The sequence below is a fragment of the Ascidiella aspersa genome, chromosome 2, assembly GCF_963924565.1.
Source record: "Ascidiella aspersa chromosome 2, kaAscAspe10.2, whole genome shotgun sequence".
Classification (NCBI taxonomy): Eukaryota; Metazoa; Chordata; class Ascidiacea; order Phlebobranchia; family Ascidiidae; genus Ascidiella; species Ascidiella aspersa.
The window spans coordinates 15,322,989-15,340,198 of NC_139448.1; the positions used below are offsets into that span (position 1 = coordinate 15,322,989).

Consider the following 17,210-nt stretch of genomic DNA (forward strand, 5'->3'; position numbering starts at 1 on the left):
AAATGTACGTTAAACTAGTAGTATTTAGCACTATGAGATATGCCTTAGGTGTCAATGTTTTCTCATTGTCTGACACGTGAATGTATTCATATTCGTAGTTATTTCATATTTCGAAGTTATACTTGTATGTGTTTGGCATCGCCAACCTTTTGACGTAGGGGAAATATCCAGTGGTAATGGGAGGAGCTAATCAAATTCCAGACAATTTGCCACAACTTCAAAATTTAATTAAGCGAGATAAAGCTTCCTACAAAGCAGAGGTACTTTCTATTAACTGTATAGTCTTATTCAGTGGTTCTCAACCTTTTATAGAGCCAGAGCCGCATTTCAAACCTAAGGTTTGCAAGGAGCCGCATAAAAAACAACAGTAGGCATATAATTAAAATCATTAAGAAAGAAACAAGAAAACAACAAAAATACATTACGCTAGCCTAGGCTAACTAATTATCACTGTTGAAACAGCTATTTCTTATTGCCATAGCTTGTCGATCAAGACTAAATATATTATGACGTCACAAACCACAAAATTATTTTAAAGACCCGAACGGAAGTACCAGGGAACATAAGTACTTCCCGGGAACAATTAGTACTTCGTACTCAGGATCCTTGCTGATCAAATTCATTCACTTTTATTTTCTTTTACTTCCTTTGTTGCAATTCTGCTACTGCTAACTAATTTTTCACTCCGTTAGTGAGAGCCGCAAAATGTACAGTTGAGAGCCGCATGCGGCTCTGAGAGCCGCGGTTGAGAATCACTGGTCTTATTAAATTGTTTATTGCTTCATGAAGATATTTAAAGTAACTACTAAAAAGTGTAAAAATTGTTATCAATTAGGAAAGAAAAGTGTTTATTGATTAATTGACATTTTGTATATTGTTCAACGCCTGTCATTATCTGAATAATGTGGTAATTTTATATGTTGCTGTTCATAAATGCTTCTTTAAATTTCTCAGTTTGAGCAACAATATCGTCGCTATGAGTCAAACCTTCAGGTTTTTCTTTTGCAACCCAAGGAAGATGCAAGCACGTTATGTGAACTTGTCATGTTCATTGCACAGGTGTTGTTGGCAATACACTTTATTAATCCTATTTTTTTATTGCAAAAAATATTACCAATTTAGCTGTGTTTACTTCTAAAAATACTTCACACATTCGTTAATTCTGTAATGCAATTGAATATGTTCTGTAATGCAATTGAAATAGCTATATAATCTTTTAGTTTTGTTGAGACATTCAGGCACTGTTGCCTAGGTCAATCCTTTGTTTTATGTTTTGTATTTTTAGGTAACGCATTGTTATCCAGATGTGGTTAAGGAGTTTCCTCAGCAGTTAAAAGATGTACTTCAGAAACATATGCTTTCACTAAATTCTGAAACTCGAATGGTACAGTAAACAAATCTGTTTCAATGCTTGAAAGTTTACTTTGTTTTGAAGATGCTTTTTCTGTATCCATGTAACATTATTCAAAAACTGAATGTCAACAAAGCAATTGCAATTTTATATTACAGACTTTATGTCGAGCTTTGATGATCTTACGGAATAAGAATCTTATTACCCCAGCTTCTTTGTTTGAATTGTTCTTTGAACTTTTCAGATGTCAAGACAAACTACTAAGAAAGGTGATAATATTATTTTCCTTAAAAGGTAAAAAAAGTCTGCCACTCTTAAAGTTTAGAATTTTTTTTAGCACTTAAATTTAATTTGTTACTTTTTATTTAAAACTATTTCGTTGAATATTTATATTAATTGCTATTATAACTGTTTTAATTTCAGACGCTGTTTAATTTTATTGTACAAGATGTAAAAAAGTTAAATACTGGACATAAAGATAACAAACTTAATAAGGTGGGTTGGTTTTAGACATTTTTCTCCTGAATATACAAAATGTGTTTCATACATAATATGCACTTCTTATGTTTCTGCATATCTAAATGTTCATAAAATGTTTTTTTTATTAAAGGGTCTTCAAAACTTCATGTACACAATGTTGTCTGACAACAATGCCACGGCTGCCAAGATGTCATTAAATGTCATGACCGAATTATACCACAGAAAAATATGGAATGATGCCAAAACTGTTAATGTGATTAGCACAGCCTGCTTTTCAAAGTTTACCAAGGTTGTAATAACTAGTTTATTTTTATTAACTGTATACAGCTACTTATACAATTTAAAGTTTATTATTATTCTAACAATTCACTGCGGCATTTATAATTAATCTTTAATTTATTTAGGTACTAGGAACAGCTTTCAGATATTTCCTAGGACAAGATCAGCCTTCAGAAGAATCGGATTCAGACTCTGAAGAAGACGGACCCAGCGCAAGGGATATTATTATAAGGTAATACCGACAACCAGAGAAATGTTTTTTTTTACGTCTAACAAATTGTTTCTATTGCACTGGCAGGAAACTCTGATAGATTTGTATTACAAAAGTTCTTAGGATTTGTTTTCTCTTTGCTTATTTAGCCGTAGCTGTTTATATGTGGTAAAAAATTCTTAAGATACACGCAAAGGTACATATTTTTCCAAAAAAATGTTTGATTCATAGAGTCCGAATTTCAACATTAAAATATAAAATTGTTACACTTTATTTTTATTGATTTTAAGTAAGGAGTAGTAGTGTAATTCAAGGAAAACTTGTTAGCTAAATAGGAACTTTTTTCCACAAATATTTTTGCAATATACATTGACACTGGTTTGTGGGAAATATAGAAAGCACTTTTTTGTTTGTCTTTTGGTTGCAACTAATGCCAAAAACGTTTGTTTGTGGTATTATATGAACTTTGAAACAGTAATGCCAAAAGGGGGTTGATACAAAATGACTACTTATGTTGGTAGTGATGTTTTTGAAAGTTGGCTTAATTTTACTGTTGTGTTGGTCTAGCATGGACATATTTTCTATGTAACATGGTTAAGTTCACAAAATATATTTATTTAAATTTCTTAATATGGCAGTATTGTTTAACTATTTAAATATTTTAAATCATATTTCTGAACATTTATACAGATTTGCTGTTGCGAAGAAAACCACTCGGGCCAAACAAAAAAGGGACAAAGCCTTAAAAGCCTTGCACAAACATAAAAAGAAAACAAAGAAAAGCAACACAGATTTCTCAGCTGTTCATTTGCTATATGACCCTCAAGGTAATGTTTTCGATAAATAACACTCTGCCAATAACACAAACACAAGCAGTTTGAGAACTTTTGGAAACACTGCAGTTTGTATAATGGAAAATAGTTATTTGTGTTTTCAATCTATTTTTAATGTATGTTGCACTTTCAGGTTTTAGTGAACGCTTATTTAAGCAGCTTCAAGGTTCAAATGAAAGTTTTGAAATACGGCTTATGATGATAATCGTCATATCAAGAATTGTAGGAATTCATCAATTAATGCTTTTCAACTTTTATCCGTTTCTTCAAAGATTTCTGCAACCCCATCAGCGAGGTTAGTGAAAAGCTCTTCTATAGAAACAGTCTTGTTTATATTTTCGTTAAAATTTGTTGTACACAGGGCTTCGGAGTCCGTTAAAAACACAATAAGTCCCGGTATAAAACTAAAAGTCTAGTGCATGTGAATTGATTTTAAAAAATTGATTCATCTTTTTTTAACTGGGTAAACAACGTGGATCACTATTGTACAAATTACTACGAAAAAGATTGTTACTGAAATACAAAATCACACTACCTTTCGCCTCGTAATTTGCTATACATGGCCGACGATGATGTATTTTATGAATTCACTTTCTCTACAGATGTCACGAAGATCCTTCTGGCGGTCGCCCAAGCAAGTCATGAGGTTGTTCCGCCAGAGATTATTTATCCGCTGTTGATGACGATCGCAAACAACTTTGTGTCAGAGCGAAACTCCAGCGAAGTTATGGGAGTCGGGTATGCAACATTTCCATACGGTTTCCGTTAGTTAGATTTATAACACAGAAACAGTTAATAACGAAAATTGCTGTAAAACATTGGAATTAACTATATTTAAACTACATGGAAGAGACTTTTATCAATTAAAGCGTCTTTAAAACTTTGGTTTGTAACATTGTTCATACCAAAGACAGATAGTTTACTGATTAAACATGACTTAATGTCGTGTGCATGGATTTGTGTTATTATCTGTGGACACACAACACTGAATAATAACATTTTACTTTCGTAGTTTAAACGCCATACGCGAGATTTGCTCTCGGTGTCCACTGGCCATGACCGAAGAGCTGCTCCGCGATCTGACGCAATACAAGACGAAACACGACAAAGCAGTGACGTCTGCCGCTCGATCGCTGCTGCAACTTTACAGGAAAGTCAATCCCGCTTTGCTGCTCAGAAAAGACAGGGTAAGTGAATCCAAATCTTTTTGGGCCACACTAGAAACAAGCTGGTTTGAAATTTGACAACAAATATTACATTTAGGGACCTGTTTAGAGAAGTAGTTCTGAAACTTTGAACCGAGGCACACTAGAGATTTTTCAAGTGCTGCTTAATTTTTTATAAATTAAGAAAATAACATATTCGTTTAACAAATAGGCATGCAGGCGAGCATGCATGCTTGGATGCACACTGTCTTTTAGATTACTAATAGTAATATAGCGCTATTTAACTATTATTTCCTGGTATTAGGGGTAAAAGTAAAGTTCTAATAGGCTATTATTATTTTGTATAAAGTGAAGCACTTATTTTTTATTTTCGTAGTTTGACTCAAGCTAAAAAAAGTTTAAAAGCCACTCGTTTATTGTGTGAAACGTTGGATTAATTGGCCACACTTATCAGGCTGTATTTCCAAACACTGTTTCAAGTTTAGTAATCATTCGGGCGGAACTGTGTCAAATACGTCAATCAACTTCAGTAGATCGGCATTGCGTATCTAACTACCGCCGCGAACATACAACAACTCGTGAGAATCTTGATTGCGAATCAAGAATACCACGAATTGGTTTATTCGTGGTCACCGGCTAAATGACAGTTTGGGATAGAAGCTCGGACGGGAGTAGTGCTGTTTTTCGAGATTAAATAATCGAACTAGTTATCATTGTACTTGAGTTGTATTTGAAATACAATTCAAAAATACGTTATGATACCATGTGAGGGTTTTGCATTAGATTGTTATTTTTTGGCCTTTTTTGGCTTTGTGTTAACAATCGTTGCATTACCATTAATATAAAACGAACGTGTTTGAGAGCCTGTATGTCTGTCCCTTTACTCTATATTTTTCTTGGCTACCTTAAACTACCATTAGGTTATCCACAGGCGCTAAGCTTACACACTGTATTTCCTTCAAAGTGTTTAAGATCCGAAGCAAATTTATTTCGCATTTATTATCTTGTCGTCTAGTTTCATTGACCGACGTTTCTGTGACTCTAATTTTAACGTTGAAACAAATACAGTAATGTCTACTTTCCTTAAAAAAAACGTTTTATTGCCATCTCACGAATCACGCCTAACATTCTTTTAAAAGATTAGTTACTTTTGCCGACTAACACTTAAGGCAGGGGTTCTTAAACTTTTTTTACCGTTGACCCCAACAATTTTTTTTTTTGACGTCGCGTGGACCACCATATACAATTTTTTTTAAATGACGTCATAAATTGACGTCACAATACAAATAAACTTCATAAATTTGTTGACTTCGGTCTAAAAATGTGAAAGTGAAATGGAGTTTAAATACAGTCAGTGCAAAACCGTTTTGTTTGTAATTAAACTGCTGTCTTTGAAAAAATGATTACTTTTTAAATATACACTACTATTTCGATTTGGCCTTCATGGACCCCCTAAAACTAATTCACGGACCCCCCTGACATAAGGGTTCTTTTTGTACTGTAATACCCTGTTATAGTTAACTGTGTATTCAATGCTGATCTAAAGTATTTTAAAACGTTCATCCGCCTATGAAAGATAACCCTTTCATCAATACAACGTTTAATGCAGGGTAAACCCACCGAAGCTAGTCGTGACTTGAAATGCACAGCATACGGTGAAATTACCAGCAACGATTTTCTGCCTGGCTCCGAAGTTCTGCCAGAAGAACCCGAAGAGTACGAAAAGAATCAAGGCATGTCTATTAGCTCTTTAACTTAACAACTGATAAACGCAATTCGCCGTTTCTAGGATTTACCTTCCTTTGGTTGTCCTGCTGCAATACTACAAATAAAATATGTATTAAAAAAATAACAACAACATGGATGCGTGTCGCCATAGTCCTGGTATAAAGAAAAATTCCAAAATTTCATCAAGTAACCACCAAGGTAAAAATAGACCTTTAGTCCCCTTGGTAGCGGTTTGACATTACTAATAGTTTACGTTTTTTTTATCGTGACAAAATTTAAATTTTAACAATCACCATGTAATGTTTCTAAACTTTTCACAAATCCTCGACATAAGGTGTGATTATATAGTAAACACCTTTCCAGGATTTTTTTGTTTTGTTTCCATTATGAATTTGCCATTGTATTTTGCTGTTAAATTAATTACCACATTTAGATGATTTTGACACCATATTTATTAATTGGCTATATTCTGTTGCTTACACTAAAAATAGTCCAATGTGGACGGAATGCTAAAAAGGCAAGGCGGTGTTTTTTTATCTTGTCACAAATAACGTGGTAAAACATCGAGTGATTTTAGCTTGGTCTCCAAGCGCTAAGAGAAAATGATTCTGAAGCATTTTCAAACCAGTTTTATGTAAGCACTTTTTAACCCAGACCAGCCATTACTGAACAATGAAAGCTCATTATTTGTTTTCCAACAGCTGGATGGGAATCGTGCTCAGATGATAGTGATGACGATGGAAGTTGGCACGATGTCTCATCCGACGAAGAGGTAGTTAAATCGCCATTTTGGAGAACAGCGCAATTTTGCAAGAACTGTTTTAATTTTGTTGCCCCTATTTTAAGTTAGCGAAAGTGTTTTTGTCTATTCTCTATTTGGTCGCGAAATAAGTAGCTGCACTCACATCTCCTAATAATTAATAAACAGCCTAACCTAAAACTTCGTTTTAAAAAAGCGTTGTAATAGAAAATTTTTGTAAAGGTTTGAGCCACTTCATATTTGCACCTGTTTTCCTAAAGGCTTAAAAAAATAGGCGCTTCTCTTAGCCATCATTTTACGTCAACTACCTCAGCCATGTACAACAAGCACCACATTTTGGCTCCTTACTTTATGGTTAAAATGAGGTAAATAGAAGCGATTTTTAATTCAAGTTTTACCGGTACAAAATGTAAACGTTCGGAGCATGTTATTTAACTGACGTTAATGTTCAGGTCGACAGTGGTGAATTCCTAAAATGGTTATTCCATGTTCGTAAAATCGATAAAAACAGGTTGTACGCTTGCAAAAAATTATCCGTCTGGGCTTAGGCTACAACAATCTGCGTATTTAAAAGCACCAAACGCTAACGCTCAAATTGTACCAGACAACAGCCGCTGCCGGGGAGGGGCCAGAGGAAGAAGAGGCCCTAGATCCGGAGGCCAAAGCGGCCCGGGCCAAGCTGGTCAGCCAGAGTCGCTTCATCACGCAGGACGAGTTCCAGAAGATCAAAGCGAAGCTGGCCACCGACGAAGTGAAGGCGGCGCCCAGGCGAGGAACTAAGAGGGTTTCGACCGACATCAGCACCACAGAGAGGTTAGGTCTCACTACGGCAGTGTTTCTCAATCTATTGGCCGCCGCCCCAATTTGGGCCGCCGTATAATTTGGTCGGGTCGCCGACTGCAGTAGTTCACATGGTTGGAGATTTATTGAGATCGGTCCACCAAGATTTCTTTGAAATTTGAGATAACTATTGAAGACAATAGGAAGACATGGCTCATATATTAAATTCGATTATATTTATGCTATGTTATTAAGTAAATTCGCATGAATTTTTTAAATGTTTAGTAAATAGATTTAGGTCTCCAAAGCTTCGCTGTTACACTTACGCTTAATATTCGGCTCGCCGCGAAAATAGGTTGAGAAACACTGCACTACGGTGACCGCTTTGGTTGGTCACGTGCCAAACCTAATTATACTGCCCCGCCCGAATGCCTGGAATTCTCGGTGTAGCGGCAGTTTTTTTAGAAGTGTGGTGTATATGGACTAAACACTTTGGAGACCTTATAAGCTACTTAAAAATATTCTTTGGCTGCTACTTAAAAATATTGTGCGAATGCACAGACAAAACCAAACGCAATCGAGTTGCTACTTTAAATACGAATTTGAACTTATTTTTGTGTCAATGGGTTTTAACAATATTTCTTATAAATGTAAAGTTTGCTTTAAAGTAGTAATTATCTTGGAATAAAAAAGTGTTTGTTTTTTTCTGCTGTAACGCCATATTAGAAACTATCGTAAGGACGGTTTTTCCAGCTGTTCTCAATATCGGATCTGCGAAACAATTGGGGTCCGTGAAGCAGTTGTAGGGGAAAGGAGTGAAAGGATTTTGTAGTACATTGAAACGATTAACAATACTATAAAATTGTTCGAAGTACTAGTACATATCAAGAACTTGGCCAGTAACCACTAAACTGCGGAAAACTTCAAAAGGTTTCACGTTTCAAGGTATCAAACGTTTTTTTATTTCCAGTGGTGAACTGGTGGCCCTTAACGACATCGAGCTTGTCCTGAAGAGACCTGCGCACGACCGCGAAAGTAGGCTGGCCACCGTGCTGGCCGGAAGAGAGGACCGCCCCAAATATGGTAGTAAAAAGGCCAAACTCAACCCTCACGCCAGCTCCACCAACAAGGTACTGTACAGTTATGCCGGAGATTTTCAATATTCCATTTTATTCAATTTCGGCGCCTAGTGTACTATTTCGCTAAAATACCCAGTCGAATCTTGGCTAATTACACGCTTGCTGGGCATTGATTATTTCGCGGAATTTATTGAACAGTTTAATGCTGTAATGTACATTTCATATTGCCTTTTAAGTGATACACTTAATTATAACTTGTTACCTGTTTTTGTTAAGTTGCAGTTTTGCAGATAGTTTTGCGACATTCTTCTATACATTCATTCTCTATTGACTTCTTTAGGAGTTTTGTTAAATGCTTTATGTTATGAGTTACAAAGTCACCGATATTTGAAGCGTTATTTTATTCTCAAAGAATGTATCCAAAAACTATACAGTACGCTTCGATTGGGGCAACAAAGGACTTTTTGTTTTGGTTACGTTAGTGTACAATGTACAATTTACATACTTCAAGATTAAACCAAAACGTGCAACAGCACTCTTTACTTTTTTAAGTGCGTAAAAACATGACCAGTGTAATCACTGCTGTCAATGTTTTGGTGGCCCAGTACGGTCTACAAGGCGTTGGTAAAGTGATTAATCGGTAGGCATGTCGTCAGTCTCATTCCTAGCTGTGCTTCGTCACTGCGTACGAACCACGGCGCATGTTTTTTAACGTCACCCCTTCCGCCTGACAAACTATAGCAAAGAAGCGATTTGTTTTACTAAACGTTTTGCTTGTCCTCCTTATTCCACGCTAAAAATCACACGTCAGTGGTTCGCAACCATTAGGTGTCGCAATAACCTGTGGGTAGGCGTCGCCTGGTACAATTGCGTAAATGCAAAATTAACAAGGCAAAAACAAACCAATATAAACTAAATTAATAGCATTATAGAACTAAGAAGTACTTATTAGTCTAAATTGTGTTAATGGAGTTTGCTTCAGTAAACCAGTCGTGTTTATCACTTCACAATCTTGTTTTAATTTATCACCAAAGCATGTCTCCAGTCTAATCACCTTGTCTATTTTAAATAGAAACTTCGATTTGCCGCGTCGCGTAGATTTTCGTAAACTGGAAGGAGGGCCTTGACAAGCACTGGTTTAGTTAAACCAACAATGGATTTGTGAAGCGAATGTAACGCGTGATTTGGAAAACCACAAGTCGTACATCTCGTGTTGCCAAAAATTTATGCATTTAGAAAACGCTCGTTAAGCAATTTCAAATTTGCATTCAAACGCATTGCGCCACAAAATGATTGTTGTTTACAGTTCATTCATTTAATGATCTTGCTGATTGATTTGCAAAAAGCATGATTTATTTATTCAGCTCAGAAGACTTCATACATAAAATGCAAAGCAGTGTGTAATCAACCCGTTTCGCCTCTTTTTCTGCAAAGTTGTGGAGCAGATTCTCATAACAGCGTTTGCCGGGCGCACTCCCTTGCTTACAAGTGCAATAATAGTGTTGCAATTTTTATAGCAAAAGCGCAAGAACAAGCCGTTCATGATGGTGAGACAGAAAATCAACAGCAAGAAATCTGGACGTTCGTTCAAAGAGAAGCAAGTCGCCCTGCGTAACGCTCTATTGAAGCGATCTAAACGAAAGTGACCTATCCATGCTATACAATGTAGTTTTACGCCTCACAAAATCCGCTCGTTTACGTTGCCTCCGGCTGTATTGTTGAGACGGTAACCGTCGTAGCTTAAAGCCGGCATTTTGGCAATGGTGAGCACAGTCGAAAATAGTTGTCGGTGCTTCTGGGAGATAACGTGGCAAATTACGTTTGCGCAAACCCAAGCCGCCATGACGGAGAGCTTTTCTCTACTGGATCTCGAGTCCAGTTCGTTTTGCGTGCTTTTTTGTTACGCGCGTCGGTGACTCATCAATGCCAAATAAATAAAAACGCATGAAAAAGAATTTTTTTAAATAGCCAGAAAGACTTGTAAAGGTTAGAGACAAGGTAGCTTAAAAGCCACTTCGGAGAATTTTTGCCTTTTGAAATGCGACTTTTGTTGTCTAGCTATATTTCATAGGCCAGCAATAGTTCAACATTAGACCGGAAGATTACTTTTTTATTTTTTTTTTGTCACTTATGAAGCCTATTTTCTATAACCTAATTTTAGTTTAGTTTAGTACGGTTGCTGATATTTATGTAGTATTTTATGTGAATTTATGAAAACATTTTCCTGTCGTTTGTTAACGTGCATCTTAACTTACTCAATTTTCGGTTAAACGCAATTTTGTCTTGAAATTTATGCATTTAAAAAGCAGTAAGAGTGGTAATCAATTTCAGCTTGTTGTAAATTAACAAGAGCTGTGTAATAAGCAGTGATAAGTTTGGAAGTGGTTTTGCTTTGTACGTAAGACTAGATACTAGCTTAGTCCAAAAAAACTAATCAGATAATTGTCGCCGTGAAGAATTACATCTGTCGGAAACACCCAACTATAGATTACGTTTCGTCAGGTTAAAAGTTTGTGGTGATCATGAGGTTAAAAAGGACCTGGCAATAAGAATTTAATTAGAATAACATCAAGGTCGGAATAATAATACCTTATAGTAGGATTAGGGTCTAAATCGGAACAAGACGTGAGCCTTTTATCTACCCCACCCCTAACTTCGTCTAATTCCCCTGATAGTTTCATGCCTCAAGCAAACTTTAGCCCCAATTATTCCCACCCTTCAACCTAAACAGGAGCAAACAGTCTGGTGCGACATAAAGAATCCCAATGGCGCAGTTTGAAGTAGGGTGCCCAAAACACCTTTACCAAATTTATAGGCCTCAATTGTCCTATACCATCTCTTACAATTTTAGCTTTAATTTGGGCGCTTCTGGTCGAATTTAGATAGCCTATTAGGTCGTTGGCCTTGGTATTATGGTATTATGAATATTCCGCTTTAGATACTGTTGCTTTATAGCTCTTATTGTGTGTTCCCGTTGAAACTTTCTTCTGACAAATGTCGTATTTATGACGTAGCCTACTATAGCCGCGAGGTGTGTCACCACGACAACGCACGCATGTGCGACAAACCGTGCTCTGCCACGCCCAATAAACAACGGAAGTATCACTAAATACTTCATTGTTAAATGATGATTAAACAAAATGTATAGTCACTCAAGCTGTCTTGTTTATTTCCGCTAAATTTTTGTTTGTATTAAATCACATTCAATGCAGTGGGCCTTTTAATATTTTTTAGTTGCCCGAAGCTGCTTATTATTGATTCGGTATAGTTGTTGGCCTCATTCTACTGTGTAATAAAAGTTGGTGCTGCATCACAGGGGTAACAGGCCTAGTTGGTGCTGCATCACAGGGGCAACAGGCCATGACCCCACAAAACTATAATTTTAACCAAGTTTTAATAATGTAAACACAACTATTTTGCTCGATTTTTGTTTTAGTCTGTTTTAATTAAATCTATTCAGCCCCACGGCGGTTTGCATACTAATTTCACAAAAAAGTTTGCCGACCACTGATATAATGTATAATATGTATTTTTGTGGTTTTCTAGGGAACATCAATATTTAGGAATTTTAAATTGAAACTGTCAATGTTGAAAATCCAACAGCAACTATTTTGATGAATTCATCGTATAGCTTTATCAAAAATTGCCTATAGTATATTTAAAATTGCCTATAGTTGTTTTGTTAAAAGCAAAGGTTACAGGCGAATTGGTTGTTGTAGTCTTTTTTAAAGAACTTTATCACTTTGGATTTGGCCACATAAAACTAGAACCGGAAAGATAATAAAAAGGAACTTGTATCGTAATATCAATTAAAATTAAAGTTGCCTGCAGTGCACAAAACAATTTTCATTTTTATTTACAGCGAAACATATATAAAGATTTGGTGGCTGTTCCTATTAAATACCAATACTTTAGCTGTCAAACCGACAAAATCATAATAATTTGACAAAATGCAACATATTTGGTAAGCGCAAAACCTGGGGAAAACTTTGTTCCGTGCGTCAATAGTTTGTAAGCATCACTAGTAGAACGTGTAGCTGTTGTTGTGGATATGACGTCAATTGTTTTGGTTGCAGCACTGCATCACCCAAATAAGGGAATGTCCGACAATGTGTAATTGCGTAATAAAAAAACCCGGGTGCTGCAATTAGGCGGACATTCTTTCCACCTTTGAATATAAGTTTAGAATCAAAAGGTTGTTTTTATCAGTTCTTTTGGTGAGTTTATGCTGGACAGTTGGATTGCTCAAAATATGTATAACGCGCATCTTTATGTCGCATAAATTTTACAAACGTTCGAGGCGACATGAAAATGAGAAATTGAGTTAAAAAAAGTATTTCTCGTAAGTTTAGGCCACGCGAGGTTATTTTACACGCACCAAATCATGTTAGCAAGGTAAACCAGCAGTTTAAAAAGTGGTCTAAATTTAACTCTAGTGAAACATTGCTAAAATATCATGTGTGCACACTGCACAGTCTACTTTTGACAACTTCAATCGTTCACCATTAAATAGAGCGAGGTTAAGATAGTACGTCGAACGTGATTTTAACAATTATTCAGACGTAATGTGTAAGTTTAAAAATTATTAACTTCTGAGTTGAGGTTGATAAGAAACGAGATACCCGTGATTTAGGAAATCTATTGAAGATGTTTTTTTAATAGAATAAAAAGTTAATCGTGTGACTCATAAAGAAAGCACGATAATAGGGCATCATAGAATCACCACCGCACTATAACTGTAATACAGTGATAATTATAAATGCACCACTGGTCTTTAGGAATGCATGACTTATCTTGAGTACAGCCTTAGCTAGTTATCTGTGACGTTTTAAACCCCGTGCATCGTGTTAAATTCCCATATTTTATCATTTACGTCCGCAATAACTTCAATCAACTTAATTTAATTTGTGTGCGTAAAACAGGGTGTTTTGTTCACTTGGGACTATACGACATTGCAGGCGTTAGCGTCTCTATAGTTAAGCTAACATAACGACGTGTAATTTAGTTTTGGTACAAAGGACAAGCTACGGCCAATGAAGCGATGAAATGGACTTGGTTTTATTAAATATGATTTTGTGCTATTAATCATTTGTATCGATATCGAAGCAGTTATTTGGACTGCCAAACTAGCTGAGTAAATGTCGTGCGTTATATTTTCATATTGAGGTTTGTATACTCTTCAGCCAACCAACATATAACATTAAAACAATTTTTTTCCGCATACTTTCATCCGGCTTTCGATGATGCTACCAATAACCACAAACGTCACATCCTGTAACACACATACAGCAAAATAACAACAACAAGAAAAATATTGAAAATTAAATAACTAAAATTGAAAAGTGCAATTATGGCATCAGTTGCCTGCCGAGTTTTGTCAAATTGCAGCTTAAAATATTAAGGCAGCCAAAACTCATTGTAAGGCAAACGAAGAGTATAACAATTTTATTTTTTAATTTAATTTAGAACCACCAGTGCCCACAATTTATACTTTAAATTATATTTCACGATATTGTCAACGACGATGGCTACAAGCTGCGGCTTTGAGTTTCAAGCCAAAAACTTCGGCTTTTTCGATGTTTCACCGGACAAGTTCTATCACTTGCAAGTGAGTAGACGGTTTATAGATATTTTGCCACACTTTAACGATGTCAAATCACGATTACATTGATTTTATTAATTTGCTGTTCGATGTAGGCTACTAATATTATTGTCTAAATTATTTAAAGAAGTTTACAAGGCTGCTGCTGTATTTCTTTTGTATCAAACACTTCTATTCGTCATGAATGTTTTCGCATAAGTAATGGACCTCAAGTATTTAACACGGCTTTAGATGTCGCAATGTAAAATTCACTTTGGAAACAGGGACTAATTTGTCTTTACATGCAGTGGACAAAAAAACGATGGGTGTACATGATCTACCGCCTGCTGGTTCTCATCTATATGCTTGTTTGGCTTATCCTCGACTTTGCGTTGGACCTTGGGCAGAATACCCCCGGAGAGAAGCCACAGTACCGGCTACTGAGCAACTGGGGCGAATATCTTTTAGTTCTTTACTTTTTTGTCGCGTTCGTGATCTCGATTGTTGGCCTTTGTCGACGACACAACGACGAACATAGCAATGCAGGTTAGAAAATGTACTATGTTTCGCATAACAATAAGTTGAGACTTTGCAAATAATGTGTAGCAACAAATCACAAACTTCAAATGAAAAAAATGCTATAATCATTATTCACCAATATAGTTTAATTATAAACACTATTAAACAACATCTATATGGAATTTAAGCATTAAAAAAATAGAAAAGATTTTTGGGAATTTGTGCTTCGGCGTCATTAGCCTATTATCAGTATCTCACGGGACCTTTCAGCTATTCGTGAAAGAAGCGGGTTCTGTATTTCTAGAATCATAAAAATAGTGACAATAAATACTCCAGTTGTAATATGCGAGTTGCCCGAAAATTAAAGGAAGAGGTGAATTACCCATGCAAAGTAATCCGCGTCGTCACTAACATATCGTTTGATGTTTAGAAACGCTGCCGTGGTATCTTAAAATGAACTGGGCGCTTTTCACCATGGCAACCACATCCGCCTTCGTAATCAGCATCTTTTACTGGGTTTTGATCGGACGAACCAGAAGCGCCGCCCTGAACCTGAGACCACGCACCATTCACCTGCACATCACCAATTCCTTGCTGGCCTTGATAGATATATTCATGGTCGCCTTTCCAATCCGTTTCCTACACTTTATCTACGTCGTGTTGTTTGCCTTTGTCTACACCGTGTTCATTCTGATTATGCACTGGACCGGCGTAGACTCTGCTATCTACCCGGTCTTGGATTGGGTGAACAATCCAGGAGTGGCCGCTGGTTATAACGTTGCAGCCGCCATTGTATTACCAATCGTAATCCAGGCCGTGTCGTTTGGTTTGTATCACTTACGCGCCTGCATCGCACGAGCCACGGTGCTCAAGAACGAGAAGGAAGACCAAAAAATTAGATCCGATGCGAGCTTGGAAATGGGCAACGTTAACACCGCCTTCGAGGATTCGACTCCGAATCACAAGCCGACCGAAATTTACCCCGACCTCGCGGCGCAATAAAAAGGACGTTTGTTGCAATTATTGCCACTTTAGACACTCCCCTTAATATAAGGGCACAACGAAGTCAGAGAGTTTTTAAAGCGTTTACTTCACAACAACTAGCGTAATTTTTCCTAAACGCGTTCGTTAGTCAGCCATTTAACCCGGCTGTATAGAATCTTTGTTTTCAAAAAAAAAAAAAAAAAAATTGCAATCTGTTTTGTATATTTAAATACTAACGAATTTTGCATTAGTCAATATTAAAATCTGCTGAAAATAACTTACTTTTATCTGCTTTGCAGTTCTCTAAATTAGAAACTCCAAATGAACCTTGAGATTCAAGTTAAAAAAAACTCCTAAATTTAAATAAAGAAGATTGTATGCGGAAATGTTATGAGTATATTTTTACTTTTTTCCTACAGCAAGAAAATAAGTTATCGAAGTCACCAAAACTATTATCCATTTATTTTTTTATATTAAATATTGTCCTCAACACTGAATCATTTTAGTCGTAAAATGTTTGCTTCGTACTTTTTATTAACACATTCGTTATATATTTTATTAAACCTGTGTATGTACGTATTTTTGTACTGATAAAAAACTGCAACCTCAGATGATCACAATTAACTTGCAAACACATTCATTGTTAATTGTTTATTGCACTTTAATCATTTTCATCGCTAAAACGGTGTGCATTTGATTTGCTTGTTGTCGATTCTTTTCGCTACTTTTACCCCTGTGACGAAGCAGGTAGGCTTCTTGCGTGTGTTTAAGCTTATCGTAAATAACTATAGTTCTACTTTATTGTTGGCTTGCTATCTAGCATTTTAGATAAGTCGTTTTTTATAGCACTTGTCGTCTTTAGGAATGTTCGATAAAATCGGTTCGGAACCGAAACCCTATACTAAGTGCCAGTGTAGTAGTTGTTACTCGTCAGATACTGCAGGATCGTATTGATGCTAATTTGCTTCAAATATTTGTGCTGAAAGGCGAGCCGCGAATAAACAGTATAAATTAATATGCTGTTGCTACCAGGCATTGGATTTACTGATAAGAAGTTCTTCCGGTACTTATTTGTATTTTTAGCTTACTTTTCCGTGGTGGTATTACATTCCCTGATGAAGGCATCTTGGAATAGCCGAAACGTCGGATAAAACATATAAGTACCGGAAAAACTTCTTAACAGTATGAATAAACGGTATGTCATTTAGTATAACCAAATCTGTCATATAAGCGTTTCAAACGCTAAATCAAACTTCAATCAGTTGTTTCAAAAATTCGCATCGGCCAATGTGTTTGCCGTTTTTAGCGACAATACGTTTTTTATGGTAAATTATTTTTTGTTATTTCCTAATGTAAAAATGATATATTACAATTTTATTTTTATGGGGAGCCGACATTTTTGGGAGCTCCGATGCCGTAGTAGTAAGCAGTGCTTTATATGCAACCACCTTGTCAACAT

General features: G+C 36.1%; 2 protein-coding genes across 2 annotated transcripts; both read left to right on the forward strand.

Annotated features, from left to right (window-relative positions):
- Positions 1–82: 82 nt before the first annotated feature.
- LOC146163917 (protein SDA1 homolog) lies at positions 83–10,559 on the forward strand. Its single transcript, XM_083381360.1, has 16 exons — positions 83–260; positions 955–1,059; positions 1,286–1,384; positions 1,510–1,620; positions 1,775–1,846; positions 1,962–2,120; positions 2,236–2,342; positions 3,012–3,148; positions 3,288–3,449; positions 3,757–3,892; positions 4,167–4,341; positions 5,930–6,053; positions 6,750–6,820; positions 7,413–7,621; positions 8,559–8,718; positions 10,185–10,559. The coding sequence occupies exons 1-16, from the start codon at positions 177–179 to the stop codon at positions 10,311–10,313; spliced, it is 2,040 nt and encodes a 679-aa protein (XP_083237486.1). The 5' UTR covers positions 83–176; the 3' UTR covers positions 10,314–10,559.
- Positions 10,560–10,709: 150 nt separating this feature from the next.
- Positions 10,710–16,688, forward strand: LOC146163918 (protein rolling stone-like). Its single transcript, XM_083381217.1, has 3 exons — positions 10,710–14,275; positions 14,557–14,794; positions 15,198–16,688. The coding sequence occupies exons 1-3, from the start codon at positions 14,192–14,194 to the stop codon at positions 15,767–15,769; spliced, it is 894 nt and encodes a 297-aa protein (XP_083237343.1). The 5' UTR covers positions 10,710–14,191; the 3' UTR covers positions 15,770–16,688.
- The last annotated feature ends 522 nt before the right edge of the window (positions 16,689–17,210 follow it).

Bases quoted from the DNA above. Each gene is read 5' to 3' on its own strand.
- LOC146163917 (XM_083381360.1), top strand. From the start codon at position 177: ATGGGAGGAGCTAATCAAATTCCAGACAATTTGCCACAACTTCAAAAT. The intron at 3,149-3,287 runs GTAATGTTTTCG...TTGCACTTTCAG, and splicing joins TTTGCTATATGACCCTCAAG to GTTTTAGTGAACGCTTATTT. The intron at 4,342-5,929 runs GTAAGTGAATCC...CGTTTAATGCAG, and splicing joins TGCTGCTCAGAAAAGACAGG to GGTAAACCCACCGAAGCTAG.
- LOC146163918 (XM_083381217.1), top strand. From the start codon at position 14,192: ATGGCTACAAGCTGCGGCTTTGAGTTTCAAGCCAAAAACTTCGGCTTT. The intron at 14,276-14,556 runs GTGAGTAGACGG...CTTTACATGCAG, and splicing joins ACAAGTTCTATCACTTGCAA to TGGACAAAAAAACGATGGGT. The intron at 14,795-15,197 runs GTTAGAAAATGT...TTTGATGTTTAG, and splicing joins CGACGAACATAGCAATGCAG to AAACGCTGCCGTGGTATCTT.